A 15132-nucleotide genomic window follows, 5' to 3' on the forward strand; every position below is an offset into this window, starting at 1 on the left:
ATCTGCAGCGTTCTTCTGTAGTACCACACTTCAAAAAGCTTCTATTTTCTTCCTGTCTGAACTGCTTATCATCCACATTCACTTCACTTCTGTACAACATTACACACCAGACAAATACCCTCAAAAGAGACTTCATAACAAATTTATATTTTGTGTTAACAAATTTCTCTTTTCAATAAACACTTCAAAAGTTACTGCCAGTATGTGTCTTATATCCATCTTACTTTGCTATGCAATTAACAAAACTCTTTTACTACTTTAGTGTCTCAGTTCCTTACCTAATTCCTTCAATATTATTAGATTTAATTCAACTTCACTCCACTAACTAGGTTTTACTTTTGTCGATATTCGTCTTGTAATCTGTTTTCAATACATTATCCATTCCATTCAACTGATAACCCCAGTCCTTTGCCATTTCAGAGAGAATTGCACTGCCATTGGCAGACCTCTAAGTTTTTATTTCTTCTCACTGATCTTTAACTTCTTTTCCAAATTTCTCCTTGGTCCCTTTAATGCTTGCTAAGTGTACTAATCACATAACAAGAGGATACCACAAACCTGTCTCACTCCCTTCTTAACTACTGTTTCTGTACAAGTTGTAGATAACTTTTCACTCACTGTTTTTCATCCATAACACCTTCAGAATTTTTGAAGACTGTATTTCTTTCAACACTGTCAACAGCTGTCTCTAAATCTACATGGGCTATAAATGAAGATTTGCATTGCTTCAATCTATCTTCTAAGATAAGTTGTACAGTTAGTACTGTCTCGTGTGTTCCAACATTTCTCTGGAACCCAAACTGAGCTCCCTGAGGTTAGCTTCTGCAGGTCTTTGCATTCTTGTGTAAACCATGTGTGTCGGTATTTTCCAACCACAACTTATTAAAATGACAGTTCTGTAATGTTCGCACCTGCCTTCTTTGGAACTGGAATTGCTACATTCTTCCTCAAGTGTGTGTGTGTGTGGGGGGGGGGGGGGGAGGGAGGCAAGTGTACACTTTTTCTACCTCTGAAGAAGGACTTTGTTCTGAAGAAGGACTTTCACTGAAAGCTTGGTCCACTTTTAAGCATTTTAAATGTAGCTGCCTGCTGTTCAACTCCTCTTCTATGAGGTTAGAAGGTAGACAGTTTAAGGTAGTGGTGTGCACTTTAGTCTAGAAAAATTCAAGTAATTACAACTTTGTGTCAATCTGTTTACTGCTTCAACCTTCCAAAGCAGAAAAAAAAAATGACATAGGATAGACAGGAATGACCTATAATGCTTCTGGATTCAGTCTATAGGACAAATATACCATATATTTACTAAGATAGTATCAGATACCATCAGTGACCAAGCAGCTCGTTAGAATGAAATTACAATGAAATGAACACCCTTAGCTGCTTACAGGTGTTGACATACATCAACGGGGACAGATGAAAATGTGTGCCCCGACCGGGACTCGAACCCAGGATCGCCTGCTTACATGGCAGACGCTCTATCCATCTGAGCCACCGAGGACACAGAGGATAGCGCGACTGCAGGGATTTATCTCTGGCACGCCTCCCGCGAAACCCACATTCTCAATGTATTGTCCCGCACTACATTCGTAGCACCCCCACCCATTTACATATGTCAACGCCTGTAAGCAACTAAGTTTGTTCATTTCATTGTAATTTCATTCTAACGAGCTGTTTGGTCACCGATGGTATCTATTCTTTCAGACATGTCCGAAAGGACAGATACCATCTTAGAAAATATATAGTTAAGGCTCACTAGCCACCTGACCACCTCCTTCTTCTGTGCGAATGCACAAACAGTGCTCAAACTCTTACGGGAATCGGCAATGCGCCGCGAGTAATGAGTATAATGGGCGGGGGTACTATGAATGTAGTGCGGGACAATACGTTGAGAATGTGGGTTTCACGGGAGGTGTGCCACAGATAAATCCCTGCAGTCGCGCTATCCTCTGTGTCCTCGGTGGCTCAGATGGATAGAGCGTCTGCCATGTAAGCAGGAGATCCCGGATTCGAGTCCCGGTCGGGGCACACATTTTCATCTGTCCCCGTTGACGTATGTCAACGCCTGTAAGCAGCTAAGGGTGTTCATTTCATTGTAAATATACCATAGATGAAAACTTTCCATTATGTACTTTCTTTTGCATTTCTGTCTTCTTAGATATTTTTCCCATCCAGCTGATCTAAAAGATGTCTAGTATTCACCAGTATGCCATTGGCTTGCACATCTTGTGTATAAAATTGGCCTCAAAATAATTTACAACAGTGCAAATGGCAATTTGATTCAAAGGACATTGTGTAATTCTGACATGTGTCTTGGTTGATTAAGAAGACACTGCATTCCACCATTATAGTAGTAGCCGCCTCAGGTGGTGGTGCACAGTTTTTTTAAATTTTGTTTTATTTTATTTTATTGGCTGTTGCTGGCAAAGTGATGCAAGCAATAATTAGTGGTTTGGTTTGCCTGCTCCAGAGGACACTGTGTATATTCGATTCTGATAATTAGTATGATGGCAACACTAAGGATGGGCCTATAAGTGGAGTAGATACATGTTTTCATTTTGTGCTGGGTAATAAACTCCTCAATGTCACTTGAGTAACCAAATGAAGCAGTGAACCAGGAACCTCGTACAGAACAAAGACTGCAAAGGGCTCAAAATCATGGTTCGAACAAGTAGGGCTCAGTACACACTGAGTACTCACCACTTTCCAGCGCTCCTTGACCACATGGCCTGGCTGCAGTAGATCTTCACTTGTCATTGTGATATTGTTGTTTTGGTCTGTGGATTCATCTCCTACATGATGAAATGGTGTTGTTTCTGGCTTCCTGTAAGAAAATGAAGTGTGGTATAAGAAAAGATGAAAATACAAAAAAAAAACAAATGTAGTTGTAAAAATGGGATGCACACTTGATACAACTCTGCTAACAAAAATTTAATCTTTAAGGAATGTGAATAAACTTAATAAAAATTTCATACGGCAAAAATCAATGCAAATAGCATAATAACCACAATATGTCTGAGACGTTAAGGGGCATAAATATAATTTTCACAATTTTGCTTTAAGACTGTGTCTGTAAGGCCCACACATTGCCTAAATCAGTCACGGGTTCACGCAGAAATGCTATTTTTTTCCACAAATGAAAGAGAGTGACAGTATTCCAAATATGGTCTCAAATCAAACTGCAGTAATTGGATTTATGGCCCTTTAAGCTCTCTGATACCAACACATATTACTTATTTTTGTATTTGTTCACTGACAGATCCAACATATACACATACAAAACTTTTGTGGCAACAGACAATAGTCCAAATGTATTCATTATTTCTTGTCATAGAAGTATCAATATTTGAACAGGTCATGTATATCTTGCTCTAAGGAGGAGAAGATGTTTCTTGCTTCAGTAATAAGTATAGAAGCACAGACTAAACTGTAACGATGTATACTCTGCACTACTTCATATCTGCATGTCATCAGAAAGGAAGTAATGACCTAGAAATTCTGCACCTATATTAATTTATGTTCACCTGCAATCAGACTTTGTAAATGCATATTCACCATTTTCTTTGTAACCCACCACTAATTGAGTACAGACGAAATGAATGTCATGTCCCTCACTTAATTACATTTATTTAAATTTTCAAGATAGACCTTTCACACATGATGGAACTTAAGACCAATTCGTACAATCAATTACTTGACTATTTCTCCGTTTAGCAGAACAAGCACATCCCAGCCACATGCAACCTGTGGTCAAGCCCATTCTTTGTGCTAAACTGTGAAACACTTAATTGCAGCTGGAACTGATCTCATTTCTTCTAGTATCTACTTCTGCAGACAGCTCTGAAGTTCATAATGGAAAATACTAAATATATCAGTAATCAGTATTTAGTATCTTCAGTGCTTACTAAGACCAGCAGACAGTTTCTGCTGCATAAGATGGATATTCTGTGTGTATAAAGAAACAACTCCGCTTTTTTTTATCATTCTTAACTTCAATGAGTATTTCATACATAGAGAAACATGGAAAACTCATTACTTTGTTGTATAATCTGTAAGCATGTCACACATTAACACTTTTAAATTTTGAAGGATGTCACGACATTTTTCTTAAATAGAAAAGAACCATATCAGGTGAACAAATTAACCTCAAAATACAGAGGAAGGTCTTTGGGCCAAAGGATTCTCAATCAAACAAATATCGTCGACTGTTAGAAACGTCACCCACCTCTGTACCAGATGTTGCTAAATGCACAGTTACGCACTGACACTCGACACTGAAGAAAACCAGTTCGAACTCCAGTGTTGTGTGAAATTTTCACTGCCAGTACTTGGCCAGCACAGGGAGGAGTGGCTGCGCCATTAAGTTCTCCATCACCAGGCTGCACACCAACGTCCCAGATTAAATTCCAAATCTGTTCACAGTGTCTTACGAAGTGAGGGCATGTAACAGTGATCTGTCTGTTGGACAGGGGCGTTAAGCTCCTCGGTCCCCTCGATGCCATTCGAGAGGGGTAGACAGTGTGCCGGCACGGGGTTTCGATCTCTCCCTGCCCTTCACCCACTTCACTACACTGTACGTGCACAGGTCACAGCAACAGAAACGACACAGATACACACTTGGCATGCTGTCACAGTTCAGAAGAAGGCAATGGCACACCACCACCACCACTAATACCTCATCTAAAATGGCAGCGTAGTATCTCGCATCTACTCCCTCACACTCATTCTCGAGTACGGAACTACTCTCACTCGACGTCAGTACCACATGAGCTCCCCTAAAATGTATGAGGCGAGTACTTCGTGTACAGCCATTTCCCATCTTTCCTGTTGCATTCGTTAGTGGTGCACAGGATGAACAATTCTGGATAAGCAGCCACCCAAGCTTCAATTTCTTCGATTTTACCATCACGGCCAGTCTGCCAGGTGTATGCTGAGTCGCAGATAGGCACAACAAATAGACCTTTTGGCCAGCAAGGCCTTTGTCAACAACAACACACACACACACACACACACACACACACACACACACACACACGACTGCAGTCTCAGGCAATTGAAAAAGTTCCTTGACTCGCGTTGGAATGTAAACTCTTGCAATTCTCCAAGTAAACCATCTCACGATGCACATCATCTGTCATGTAGCGTTTGCAACTGTAATTGGAAGACCATCTCTGTGGTACTCTCGTGCTTAGAAAATAATCCCACAATGAAAAGCACTGCTCTTCTACGGATCACTTCGATCCTATCTTTTACTTCTAAACGGTAACTGACAACGGCCTCAGGCTCACAAGCAGTATGTAAGATGTATATTAGCTTTGAATCAACAGTTTTCGCTCTTTCCCATACACTCGTTTGTCAGGTTCTTTTGGCTGTTGCGCCACCACAGGACTGTCGATAACCTTTTGCTCTTCTTCATTTTTGTCTTCATCATCAGATACGAATTGTTGCTTTTCAATTGTTATTACTTGCATAATAAATTTTAAAGTAAGTAAATAATCATCGTACACTAGACAGTGCTTTGATCACTCAAGTAAATTACTTTCACTATTATTTTCAACTGAACAATCGTAAATCCTGATGTAAACTTTTCTAGTTAACTGCTTCAGGTAGAGTAATATGGTGTGCAATAGTTAACGGTCTGTGCGGTAGCGTTCTCGCTTCACGCGCACGGGTTCGATTCCCGGCGGGGTCAGGGATTTTCTCTGCCTCGTGATGACTGGGTGTTGTGTGATGTCCTTAGGTTAGTTAGCTTTAAGTAGTTCTAAGTTCTAGGGGACTGATGACCATAGATGTTAAGTCTCATAGTGCTCAGAGCCATTTGAACCAAGTTAACGGTCTAAATATTTCGTTAACTTCATTTCAAGTAAATTCCACTATTATTCTTTTTAATGGCCATATCCCGTTGACGGGGTCGACACGTTTATCTGGAGTGGCAGAGGGTGGCAGGACGCCCTTAATCTCGCCACCCCTTAGGTCATTTAATTAAATGTTTGCCAGCACGTTGTAAGGGGGTTGTCATTCGCTTCGCCCATTCCTTGTGTACTTTAACCAACAAATGTACCAAAATGCGATCGCAAACATCAACAATCAGCATCTCACATAAATCCGTCAACTTTATATCAACGATGAGAACTTGCACACTTCCGCAACAGATCGCTGACGCTCGTAATCGCGTGGAATTTACACAAGGTGGTCAAAGTCCCTGATGAATCTTTTAGCCTTTGTGTGTTACCGCCGCCACTTGCCTTGTTCTTTACAAAATGCGACATAACTCGAGAATAAATAAAGCGGTAACAAAACCTTATCAGTTTTCCTCCCCTTTCCCACCACACACAAATTGATATTAAGTATATCGATATCCATTTGTTTTTTGTTTTACAATGGTTCATCTGCCCTACACACCACGCTATATAATGCGATCGGGTTTTTACACAAAATGATGAAGATATAAATGTCCCTCGCAGGTAGCATAACATCACTGGTACCATGTCAGCCTCGAATCCATGATTTTCACGGTGAAACATAGGCAATAGGAACACCGGTAGTTCTTACCTACTATAAACATCCGTTTTGACATTTCAATGTGCCATTCAACAAAACTCCAATATGTATAAATTTCCTTACAACGAAACTAGTTTGCTTTCATTAGGCTAACTTACTACGCACTTAAAAATTTCGTCGGAAAGAAGTGTTTGATAAAAATTCCCATACGGAAAATATGTGCCGTGTAAACCATTAATACGTGGAATTAAACGCTGAATTAGCAGGAAGGTGTACATATACAATTTATAAATATGTCGTGAAAAATGGATAAATATGATGAAATAAAGTCAATGTCGTTCATGTGTCGTGAATTGAGGTGTGATCTGTAAAGAAACAAAAGGCAGAAAACTAACATTATTTGAAAATCTGGCGGTTAACAAAACACCAATCAAAGAATCCTGACCAGAAAACTAACATTTGGCGCTTAACAAAACACCTATCAAAGAATCCTGACCTAGTCCTTAATGACCAAACATAGTCCCGTCACACTTATTAAAGTAGCAACAGCCGATTATTATTTCTGTCGCCCTTAGATAATATGCATATGCTTTGTTAGAACTGTTCCACACCCAAATTAAATTCCATAGGCTTCTTTCTCTCCTATCCCCCCCCCCCCCTTACAAAATGCTTGTGTTTTGTATCGATATAGTCGTAAAATGTCACATATGTTTGTACAGCAATCTTTGTTAGCTATGAGTTCTTGCTGAATTAGTGTGTTTTGTATTAAGTCATCTGACGACGGCCTAAGAAGCCGAAAACCAGTTCATAACGAACTATTACATACATATTTTTGAGGAACATTATTACTGCGTATTCAAGTTATCAGCATTTTTTTAAATTGCGTTGTGGATATACACAGCGTACACCGCACGATACCAACATAGCTCATTAGTAATTATTCAAAGCGATGACTGCCAGTCTCAGTCTCAATACATGTGCTACAAAAGGCCCATGCAGTTCTGCCGCACACTCACTTCTGCCAATGCAGTGGTGTAGTGCCGAAATTCATACACTTGTATTGTTCAAAATATTCATGCAACCTGACAATTTTGCTGGCACTCACTACTTACTTCGTTAGTTAAAGTTACATGAAAGTGATGTTATTCCTTAGCCTAACGTCGTTTTCTTAACTTTAATCGAACTCTGTTCAGTAGTCCGTAAATAAAATTACCGCTATGTTGTTCGGTCGTAGATACGGAGAGCCCAACCGTGCGAAGGTGGGGTGCATCACAGCTTTATTTGTGAAGGTGCGTCCATACGATAAAGGGATTCAAGGTAATTAGAAACAATGAGGTAGGCCATTCCATGGGATCGTGCTACTATTGGCTCAAGCTTATGACATCAGTGGGAATATAATATTGTTCGACGCTCCTACTCGTGGGCCTCGGGATACTGTCTTCGCTATCCGCGAGGGTCTTAAACCAGCCTCATGAACTGTGTGTTGTAAAGTGCTGATGCATATTATTAAGCATCGCTTAAATCTGTAACATTTACGATGTGATCAAAAGTATCCGGACACCTGGCTGAAAATGACTTACAAGTTCGTGGTGCCCTCCATCGGTCATGCCAGAATTCAATATAGTGTTCGCCCACCCCTAGCTTTGATGACAGCTTCTACTCTCGCACGAATACGTTCAATCAGGTGCTAGAAGGTTTCTTGCGGAATGGCAGCCCATTCTTCACGGAGTGCTGCACTGAGAAGAGGTATCAATGTCGGTCTGTGAGGCCTGGCACGAAGTCGGCTTTCCAAAAGATCCCAAAGGCGTTCTGTAGGATTCAGGTCAGGACTCTGTGCAGGATAGTTCATTACAGGGATGTTATTGTCGTGTAACCACTCCGTCACAAGCCATGCATTATGAACAGGTGCTCGATCGTGTTGAAAGATGCAATCGCCATCCCCGAATTGCTCTTCAATAGTGGAATGAAAGAAGGTTCTTAAAACATCAATGTAGGCCTGTGCTGTGATAGTGCCACGCAAAACGAGTTCAAGCCCCCTCCATGAAAAACACGACCACACCATGACACCACCGCCTCCGAATTTTACTGATGGCACTACACACGCTGGCAGATGACGTTCAGCGGGCACTCGCCATATCCACACCCTGCCATCGGATCGCCACATTGTGTACCGTGATTCGCCACTCCACACAACGTATTTCAACCGTTCAGTCGTCCAATGTTTACGCTCCTTACATCAAGCGAGGCGTCGTTTGGCATTTATCGGCGAGATTTGTGGCTTGTTAGCAGCCGCTCGACCATGAAATCCAAGTTTTCTCACCCTCCGCCTAACTGTTGAAATATTGCTGTATCTCATTGCTACCTATCAGAACCCATCGGAGTGCATTAAAAGATAAACCCCAGTCCTAATTGTCCAATATGAATAGCTAAATAACTGTTTCAAATGGAGTCATAAAAAACAAAATGTAAAGTGATCTGTTTCCAAATTACATACAAAAATAACCACTGTGATATATAAAACAACGCTGTCATGATAAATGTAAATGTTTAATGTGTAATATAGCATTTGTAGAAGGTAGAATTGGCCAGATAGAACATTCTATTTCAGTATACATATAATTCGAAAACCATGCTTTGCTGAAACCATATGTGTGTATTTTGAATGTGCCACAAGCATTTAACATTGTTCTTATGTGAGAAACACAATATAAATGTAAAATTAATACTGTAACTAATCGAAAGAAATCGAGCATATGGTCAGGATGTACCAGTAAGCCTATCATTATAAAATTATTACAGCAAATTAAATAGAACATATAAATAAAGCACGTTAATTGAGCCTCCGATATATGTTAGCACTAAAATTCAGGCACTAGTTGATTTGTTAGAAACAAATTTAGAAATGTAATTGTTACCTGTAAAATAATTGGTCAGAAAATGTTATATTAACTCGTAACTAAGTTGAAAATAGGTTCACCTTGTTCAGCACTGAGATTGTAAATTTTTAGCAATGCGTATCTTATAGTCTGTTTAACTTCTAATTGCGATTTTACGTAAAACCGTAATTTTCATTGTATGTAATTGTTAACAAAAGTATAAATAGAGGTCGCGCAGGCGCCTTGGAGGACTCGTTTTTTGGCTATGGTTGCGAGCACGTGTATTGTAGGCTCACTCGTTTGTTGACTGTTGTGGCGTGAACTCTGTGTCGTTTGATGTCAACTTTTGTGTACATGTGATGTAACCGGTACAGTTCACCAGGCTCGGACACCAGAGTCCTGGAAATATATTGGTGTTAAAACTGCACTGTACTTTGGAATTTATTTGGGAGTCTACCGCAATCCTTTCATAGGCTGCACAGCGACAAGACATGAATCCAGGAATTTTACAAAACCCCGAGAACTAAATAACTCTCAATGTTCGTAGAATTGGCGTGAAAACAGCAGCGCATCGAATGGGCATTTCACTCAAAACATTTGCAACGCAGAGATGGATCAGCTGGACTGTGAAATCGACAACGACGCGGTGGTGGAAAATAAACATCACACTGTCATAGTACTTGCAGTGGATCCTGATGCAGTTTGTAATTCCTGTGTGATGGTCTGTATAGATGTTTGCCTATAACATATTACGACCCTCTTCAACTGTCGGAGGTCTCTGTCAGTCAACAGACGAGTTCGGCCTGTACGCTTTTGTGCTGTACGTGTCCCTTCGCGTTTCCACTTCACCATCACATCGGAAACAATGAACCTAGGGATGTTTAGAAGTGTGGAAATCTCGCGTACAGACGTATGACTGACACCCAATCACCTGACCACGTTCGAAGACCGTAAGTTCCTCGGAGCGCCCAATTCCGCTCTCTCGCGATGTCTAATGACCACTGAGGTCGCTGATATGGAGTACCTGGCAGTAGGTGGCACCACAAAGCACCTTATATTAAAAACGTATGTTTTTGGGGGTGTCCAGATACTTTTGATCACATAGTGTATCTATCTATCTGTAATAATAGCCATCTTTAAAGAGTTAATATTAAGAGCTAGAACATCCATAAATACTCACTGTAGCTCAGAAAGATCACGCAGCATCATACAAACATTCTTCGCGGCTAGTTTTTTTTTATGTTTTCCGTTTTAGCTTGCATGTGCAGATGCCTTATTCTAAAGAAGGTTCTTTGTCTTAAAAAAAAGAGAGAGAAATTATACAATGTTGTGAAACGATAGTTGCTACTCACCATATAGTGGAGAGCTGAGTCGCAGATAGGCACAACAAAAAGACCGTCAGGAAATGAGCTTTCGGCCAGCAAGCGAGAACGCAACTCACAAGCACATTAGCGCACACTGGCTACTGTGGCCTCTCAGTAGCCGAAGACTGCGGTAATGTGCTTGTGAGTTGCGTTCTCGCTTGCTGGCCGAAAGCTCATTTCCTGACGGTCTTTTTGTTGTGCCTATCTGAGACTCAGTTGTCCACTATATGGTGAGTAGCAACTATCCTTTTCATAATATTGTTACATTCCATCCTGGATTTTGCATTGTTGAATACAGAGAAATCACTAGGTGATGCATTTCGGGAACTTTGATGTTATTGTAGAAATTACCTTTTGCATCCCTCCAAAAAATCACACTAAGCAACATGTCGCCCCTGAGAACTGCAAAATGTGACTTCAGACTCGTTAATTTCATTGAATCAGTCAATTGAAGGAGGAGAGAGCCCACCTCTGGAAACTACGGAGAACCCATCATTACCAGTGATGTAATCTGAATCCAGTCCGCCCACGGTAGCTGAGTGGTCAGCGAGACAGACTGTCAATCCAAAGGGCCCGGGTTCGATTCCCGGCTGGGTCGGAGATTTTCTCCGCTCAGGGACTGGGTGTTGTGTTGTCCTAATCATCATCATTTCATCCCCATCGACGCGCAAGTCGCCGAAGTGGCGTCAAATCGAAAGACTTGCACCAGGCGAACGGTCTACCCGACGGGAGGCCCTCGTCACACGACATTTCATTTCAATCTGAATCCAAAAGAAGTTTCTTTTGGACTGAACCTAAGCAACTGTCAATGTAACATGAAATCTGGCCTGGTGTGAAACACTCCTCTAATCTGTTTTTTTATTGCAGAAGAAAACTGGCAGTTGACTCTAAATAATGAAAAGTGTCAATTCAACAACATGATTACTAAATGTAAGCCGCTTAATTTCGGTTACACGACAAATCAAACATATCTAAATTCAGCTAAGTACTTAAGGGTCACAGTTACGACTAACTACAATTACAACGATTACATAACGATGTTGTGGAGAAAACGAACCACAGACTGCGGTTTATTGACTAAACACTTAGAAAATGCATCAGGTCTAATAAAGAGACTGCTTACACTCCCTCCTCTGCAGTATTGCTATATAGTGTGGGATCCTCATCAGGATTGGACATCGCAAAAAGCTCAAAGAAGGACATCTCGTTCTGTATTATCGCGAAATACAGTGCCACGAGTATGATATGCGAAATAGGGTGGCAATCATTAAAACAAAGCCATTTTTTGTTGCGGTAGGATCTTCTTATGAAATTTCCATCACCATCTTTCTCCTCCGAATGCTATAATATTTTTTTGGCGCTCCCCTACATACGGAAAATGATGATCGTAATAAAATCAGAGAAAACTGAGATCGCACGGAAAGATTCCCGTGCGCTGTTTGAGAGTGGAATGGTAGAGAAATAGCTTGAAAGTGGTCCGATGAACCCTCTACCGGGCACTTAATCGCGAAATGCAGAGTAGTAGTGTGGATGTAGAAGAAGTCCATCTTTTTACTTCCACATATTTCTAAGACTTGGCTTGCAGGACCCTGTTACTTCTTTTCAAACCGTAGGTTTCTTAACAATTGTATCTTAATTTTTAATCTGTAACCAACATCTAGGCCAACAGCTACATCTGTGCTAAAAAAAATAATAATGCACGAATAATTTCAAAGCCGATAATACATGTAGGACGCTCGTGGGATGTATTCTTGAGTACTGCTCGAGTATTTGGGATCCGTACCGGGTCGGAGCGAAGGAAGACATCGAAGCAACTGAGAGGCGGCGGACTGTTAGATTTGTTAGTGGTAGGTTCGAACAACACAAATGTTATGGAGATGCTTCGGGAACTCAAATGAGAATCCTTGGCCGGCCGGGTGGCCGAGCGGTTCTAGGCGTTTCAGTCCGGAGCTGCGCGACCGCTACGGTCGCAGGTTCGAATCCTGCCTCGGGCATGGATGTGTGTGATGTCCTTAGGTTAGTTAGGTTTAAGTAGTTCTAAGTCTAGGGGACTGATGACCTCAGAAGTTAAGTTCCATAGTGCTCAGAGCCATTTGAACCATTTCGAGAATCCTTGGAGGAAAGGCGACGTTCTTTTCGAGAAACAATATTGAGAAAATGTAGAGAACCGGCTTTTGAAGCTGAATGCCAAACGATTCTACTGCCGCCAACATACATTGTGCGTAAGAACCACGAAGATATGATACAAGGAATTAGGGCTCAGACGGTGGCATATAGACGGTCGTTTTTCCTTGCTCTATGTGCGAGTGGAACAGGAAAGGAAATGACTACTGGTGGTATAGGGAACCATCCGCCATGCACCGTACTGTGGCTCGGGGAGTACGGATGTAGATGAATACACAGAAACATGTTTCTAACGAGGATGAATACCTGGCAGTGATACGTACGTTGTACTTGCTGGTGCTTGCGACAACCTTAGATGCATCTCCAGGCCAGTTTGGAATTTGTGATGGTAAAGAGTTACCCTATAATTTTCTTTTCAAAGAAAACCCCAAAAGCTCATTTTTAAGTCCCGCTCATAATCTTCAAATCCTCTTCACATTAACAGAATCTGTTTATTTTTTTATTTTTTTTTTACAGCGTGACCTCTATTTGCGCTGCAGTTCTCTTATCTTTAGGAAATCGATGGTAGGCATCCGCAGTTTTATATGAAAAATTTTTGCATTCAGTAAAAAGCACAATGATTTCTGATTTTGCTGATAGTACTACAAAACAACCATCAAGAAGAATAGCTACTAAGCAACTGTATACTATTTATCTTAGCGCAGGGATCTGAGAATTTGCTTGCATCAACAATGCACGTGTAGCGTTCTCGCCTCCCATTCTCGCTTCTCTTGTTTTTAATGACGTCAGCAGTCTGCGTGGGAAGCCAGTGTGACATGCCCTGCACACGATGCCTTTTTTCTGTTCAGCTTTGCGCAAGCGCATAAATTTCCAACATCGCAACTACACATGGTGCATTTGTGCATGTATAATTTTCTAGAAATGGTGGCCGTGCGTTAAGTGCATTGCGTCCCGGCTACGGTGGAAATCTTTGCGGTTTTCCGCGGACGACAGGGAGTTGCTGCCCAAATGTGTTTCATTGTGTTGTGTGTTGAGGTTATGATATGAAGCGATTTATGTGCAACAACGTCTGGTGACTACAAAGGAAGCGCGCTAAAATTTAGAGATGGTTACAGACAACGAAAAGTCGTAGGGAATGCCGCTTCTAAAGATTGAATAAAAATTTTAGGTGTGATGCCCTAAGCTGATCATATTACTGTAAAGAATAAGATACCGTAAGTTTTGACGTCAGGAAATGTGTTGTGCGGGTTGACGACATGTTTTATCGTAGGGCCGTATTTTCTCGAGAAAATGAGTCCAGCGAGCCCTGTTACCTGTACCGCCACTGGTAAACGCTATGAGCGTCTTTTGCACACCAACGTCATTCCCACACCAACGTCATTCCAGCCCTTCAACAGCGTGGATGGATGGGTATGATCAGCTTTATGCAAGACAGGTGTTCATTCGCGCTTTGCACAGCCAGTGCACAGCAGCTGTAGAGGCATTTCGAAAATGCTAGCATTACCAGCCTACATCCTGGTCGTCCTTCCCACCTGATCTTAGTCCGTGTGACCTCTAGCTGTGGGGTTATCTGAAAATGTTGTGTTCAGTGCTCCAGTTACGAACGTAGCTGAATTGAAGGCTCACATTCCGCAACGCATTCTGTATGTGATCCCCGTGTCACTCCGTTCTGTTGTGGAACATGCTGTTTCTCGATTTCAACTAGTGGCAGGAAACAGTGGACAGCATATTGAACAAAAACAATTAGAAACTGATGTCATTTTGTTTTTTATGCGATTTTTGGCTCCGAGACAACAAAACGATGGCATTTTGCCTTTTCTGCGATTTTGGCCTCAGGACAATTAAAAACCCATTTTCCCCATCTGTTGCGGTACGACCTCGCCGTAGTGGATGGGCTTACCTAACAGTACTACAACTGTTGACTGCCGAACTCGTGCCGTCATGCACACTGAACAGTACGGCTGGTATAACGTGCAACGGCTGGTGTAATGTGCAACTCAAACCATAGCCGTCGTCTTGCGATTCATCTGTAATTTGTAGCCGACCGCATTTACATTAAGACGCTTACAGCGCCATCTAGTGGTAAAATTTTCGTTAAATTTCTTTTTGTTTCATGACATTTCCCCGTGTCAATAATAGGCTTTTGAAAAAATGGCTCTAAGAACTTTTGGGACTTAACATCTGAGATCATCAGTTCCCTAGACTTAGAACTACTTAAACCTAACCAACCTAAGGACATCACACACATCCATGCCCGAGGCAGGATTCGA

At 41.4% G+C, this 15132-nt stretch overlaps 1 protein-coding gene across 4 annotated transcripts in view; it reads right to left on the reverse strand.

Annotated features, from left to right (window-relative positions):
- Positions 1 to 15132, reverse strand: part of LOC124712506 (tau-tubulin kinase homolog Asator) — a 625336-nt gene that overhangs the window by 122495 nt on the left and 487709 nt on the right. For all 4 annotated transcript variants that reach the window (XM_047242811.1, XM_047242808.1, XM_047242809.1 and 1 more), the window contains one exon: positions 2698 to 2821. In XM_047242811.1, the coding sequence (XP_047098767.1) occupies positions 2698 to 2821 (124 nt within the window). The remainder of the gene's footprint in view (positions 1 to 2697; positions 2822 to 15132) is intronic.

The sequence above is a fragment of the Schistocerca piceifrons genome, chromosome 8 (genome assembly GCF_021461385.2).
Source record: "Schistocerca piceifrons isolate TAMUIC-IGC-003096 chromosome 8, iqSchPice1.1, whole genome shotgun sequence".
NCBI classification, from domain to species: domain Eukaryota; kingdom Metazoa; phylum Arthropoda; class Insecta; order Orthoptera; family Acrididae; genus Schistocerca; species Schistocerca piceifrons.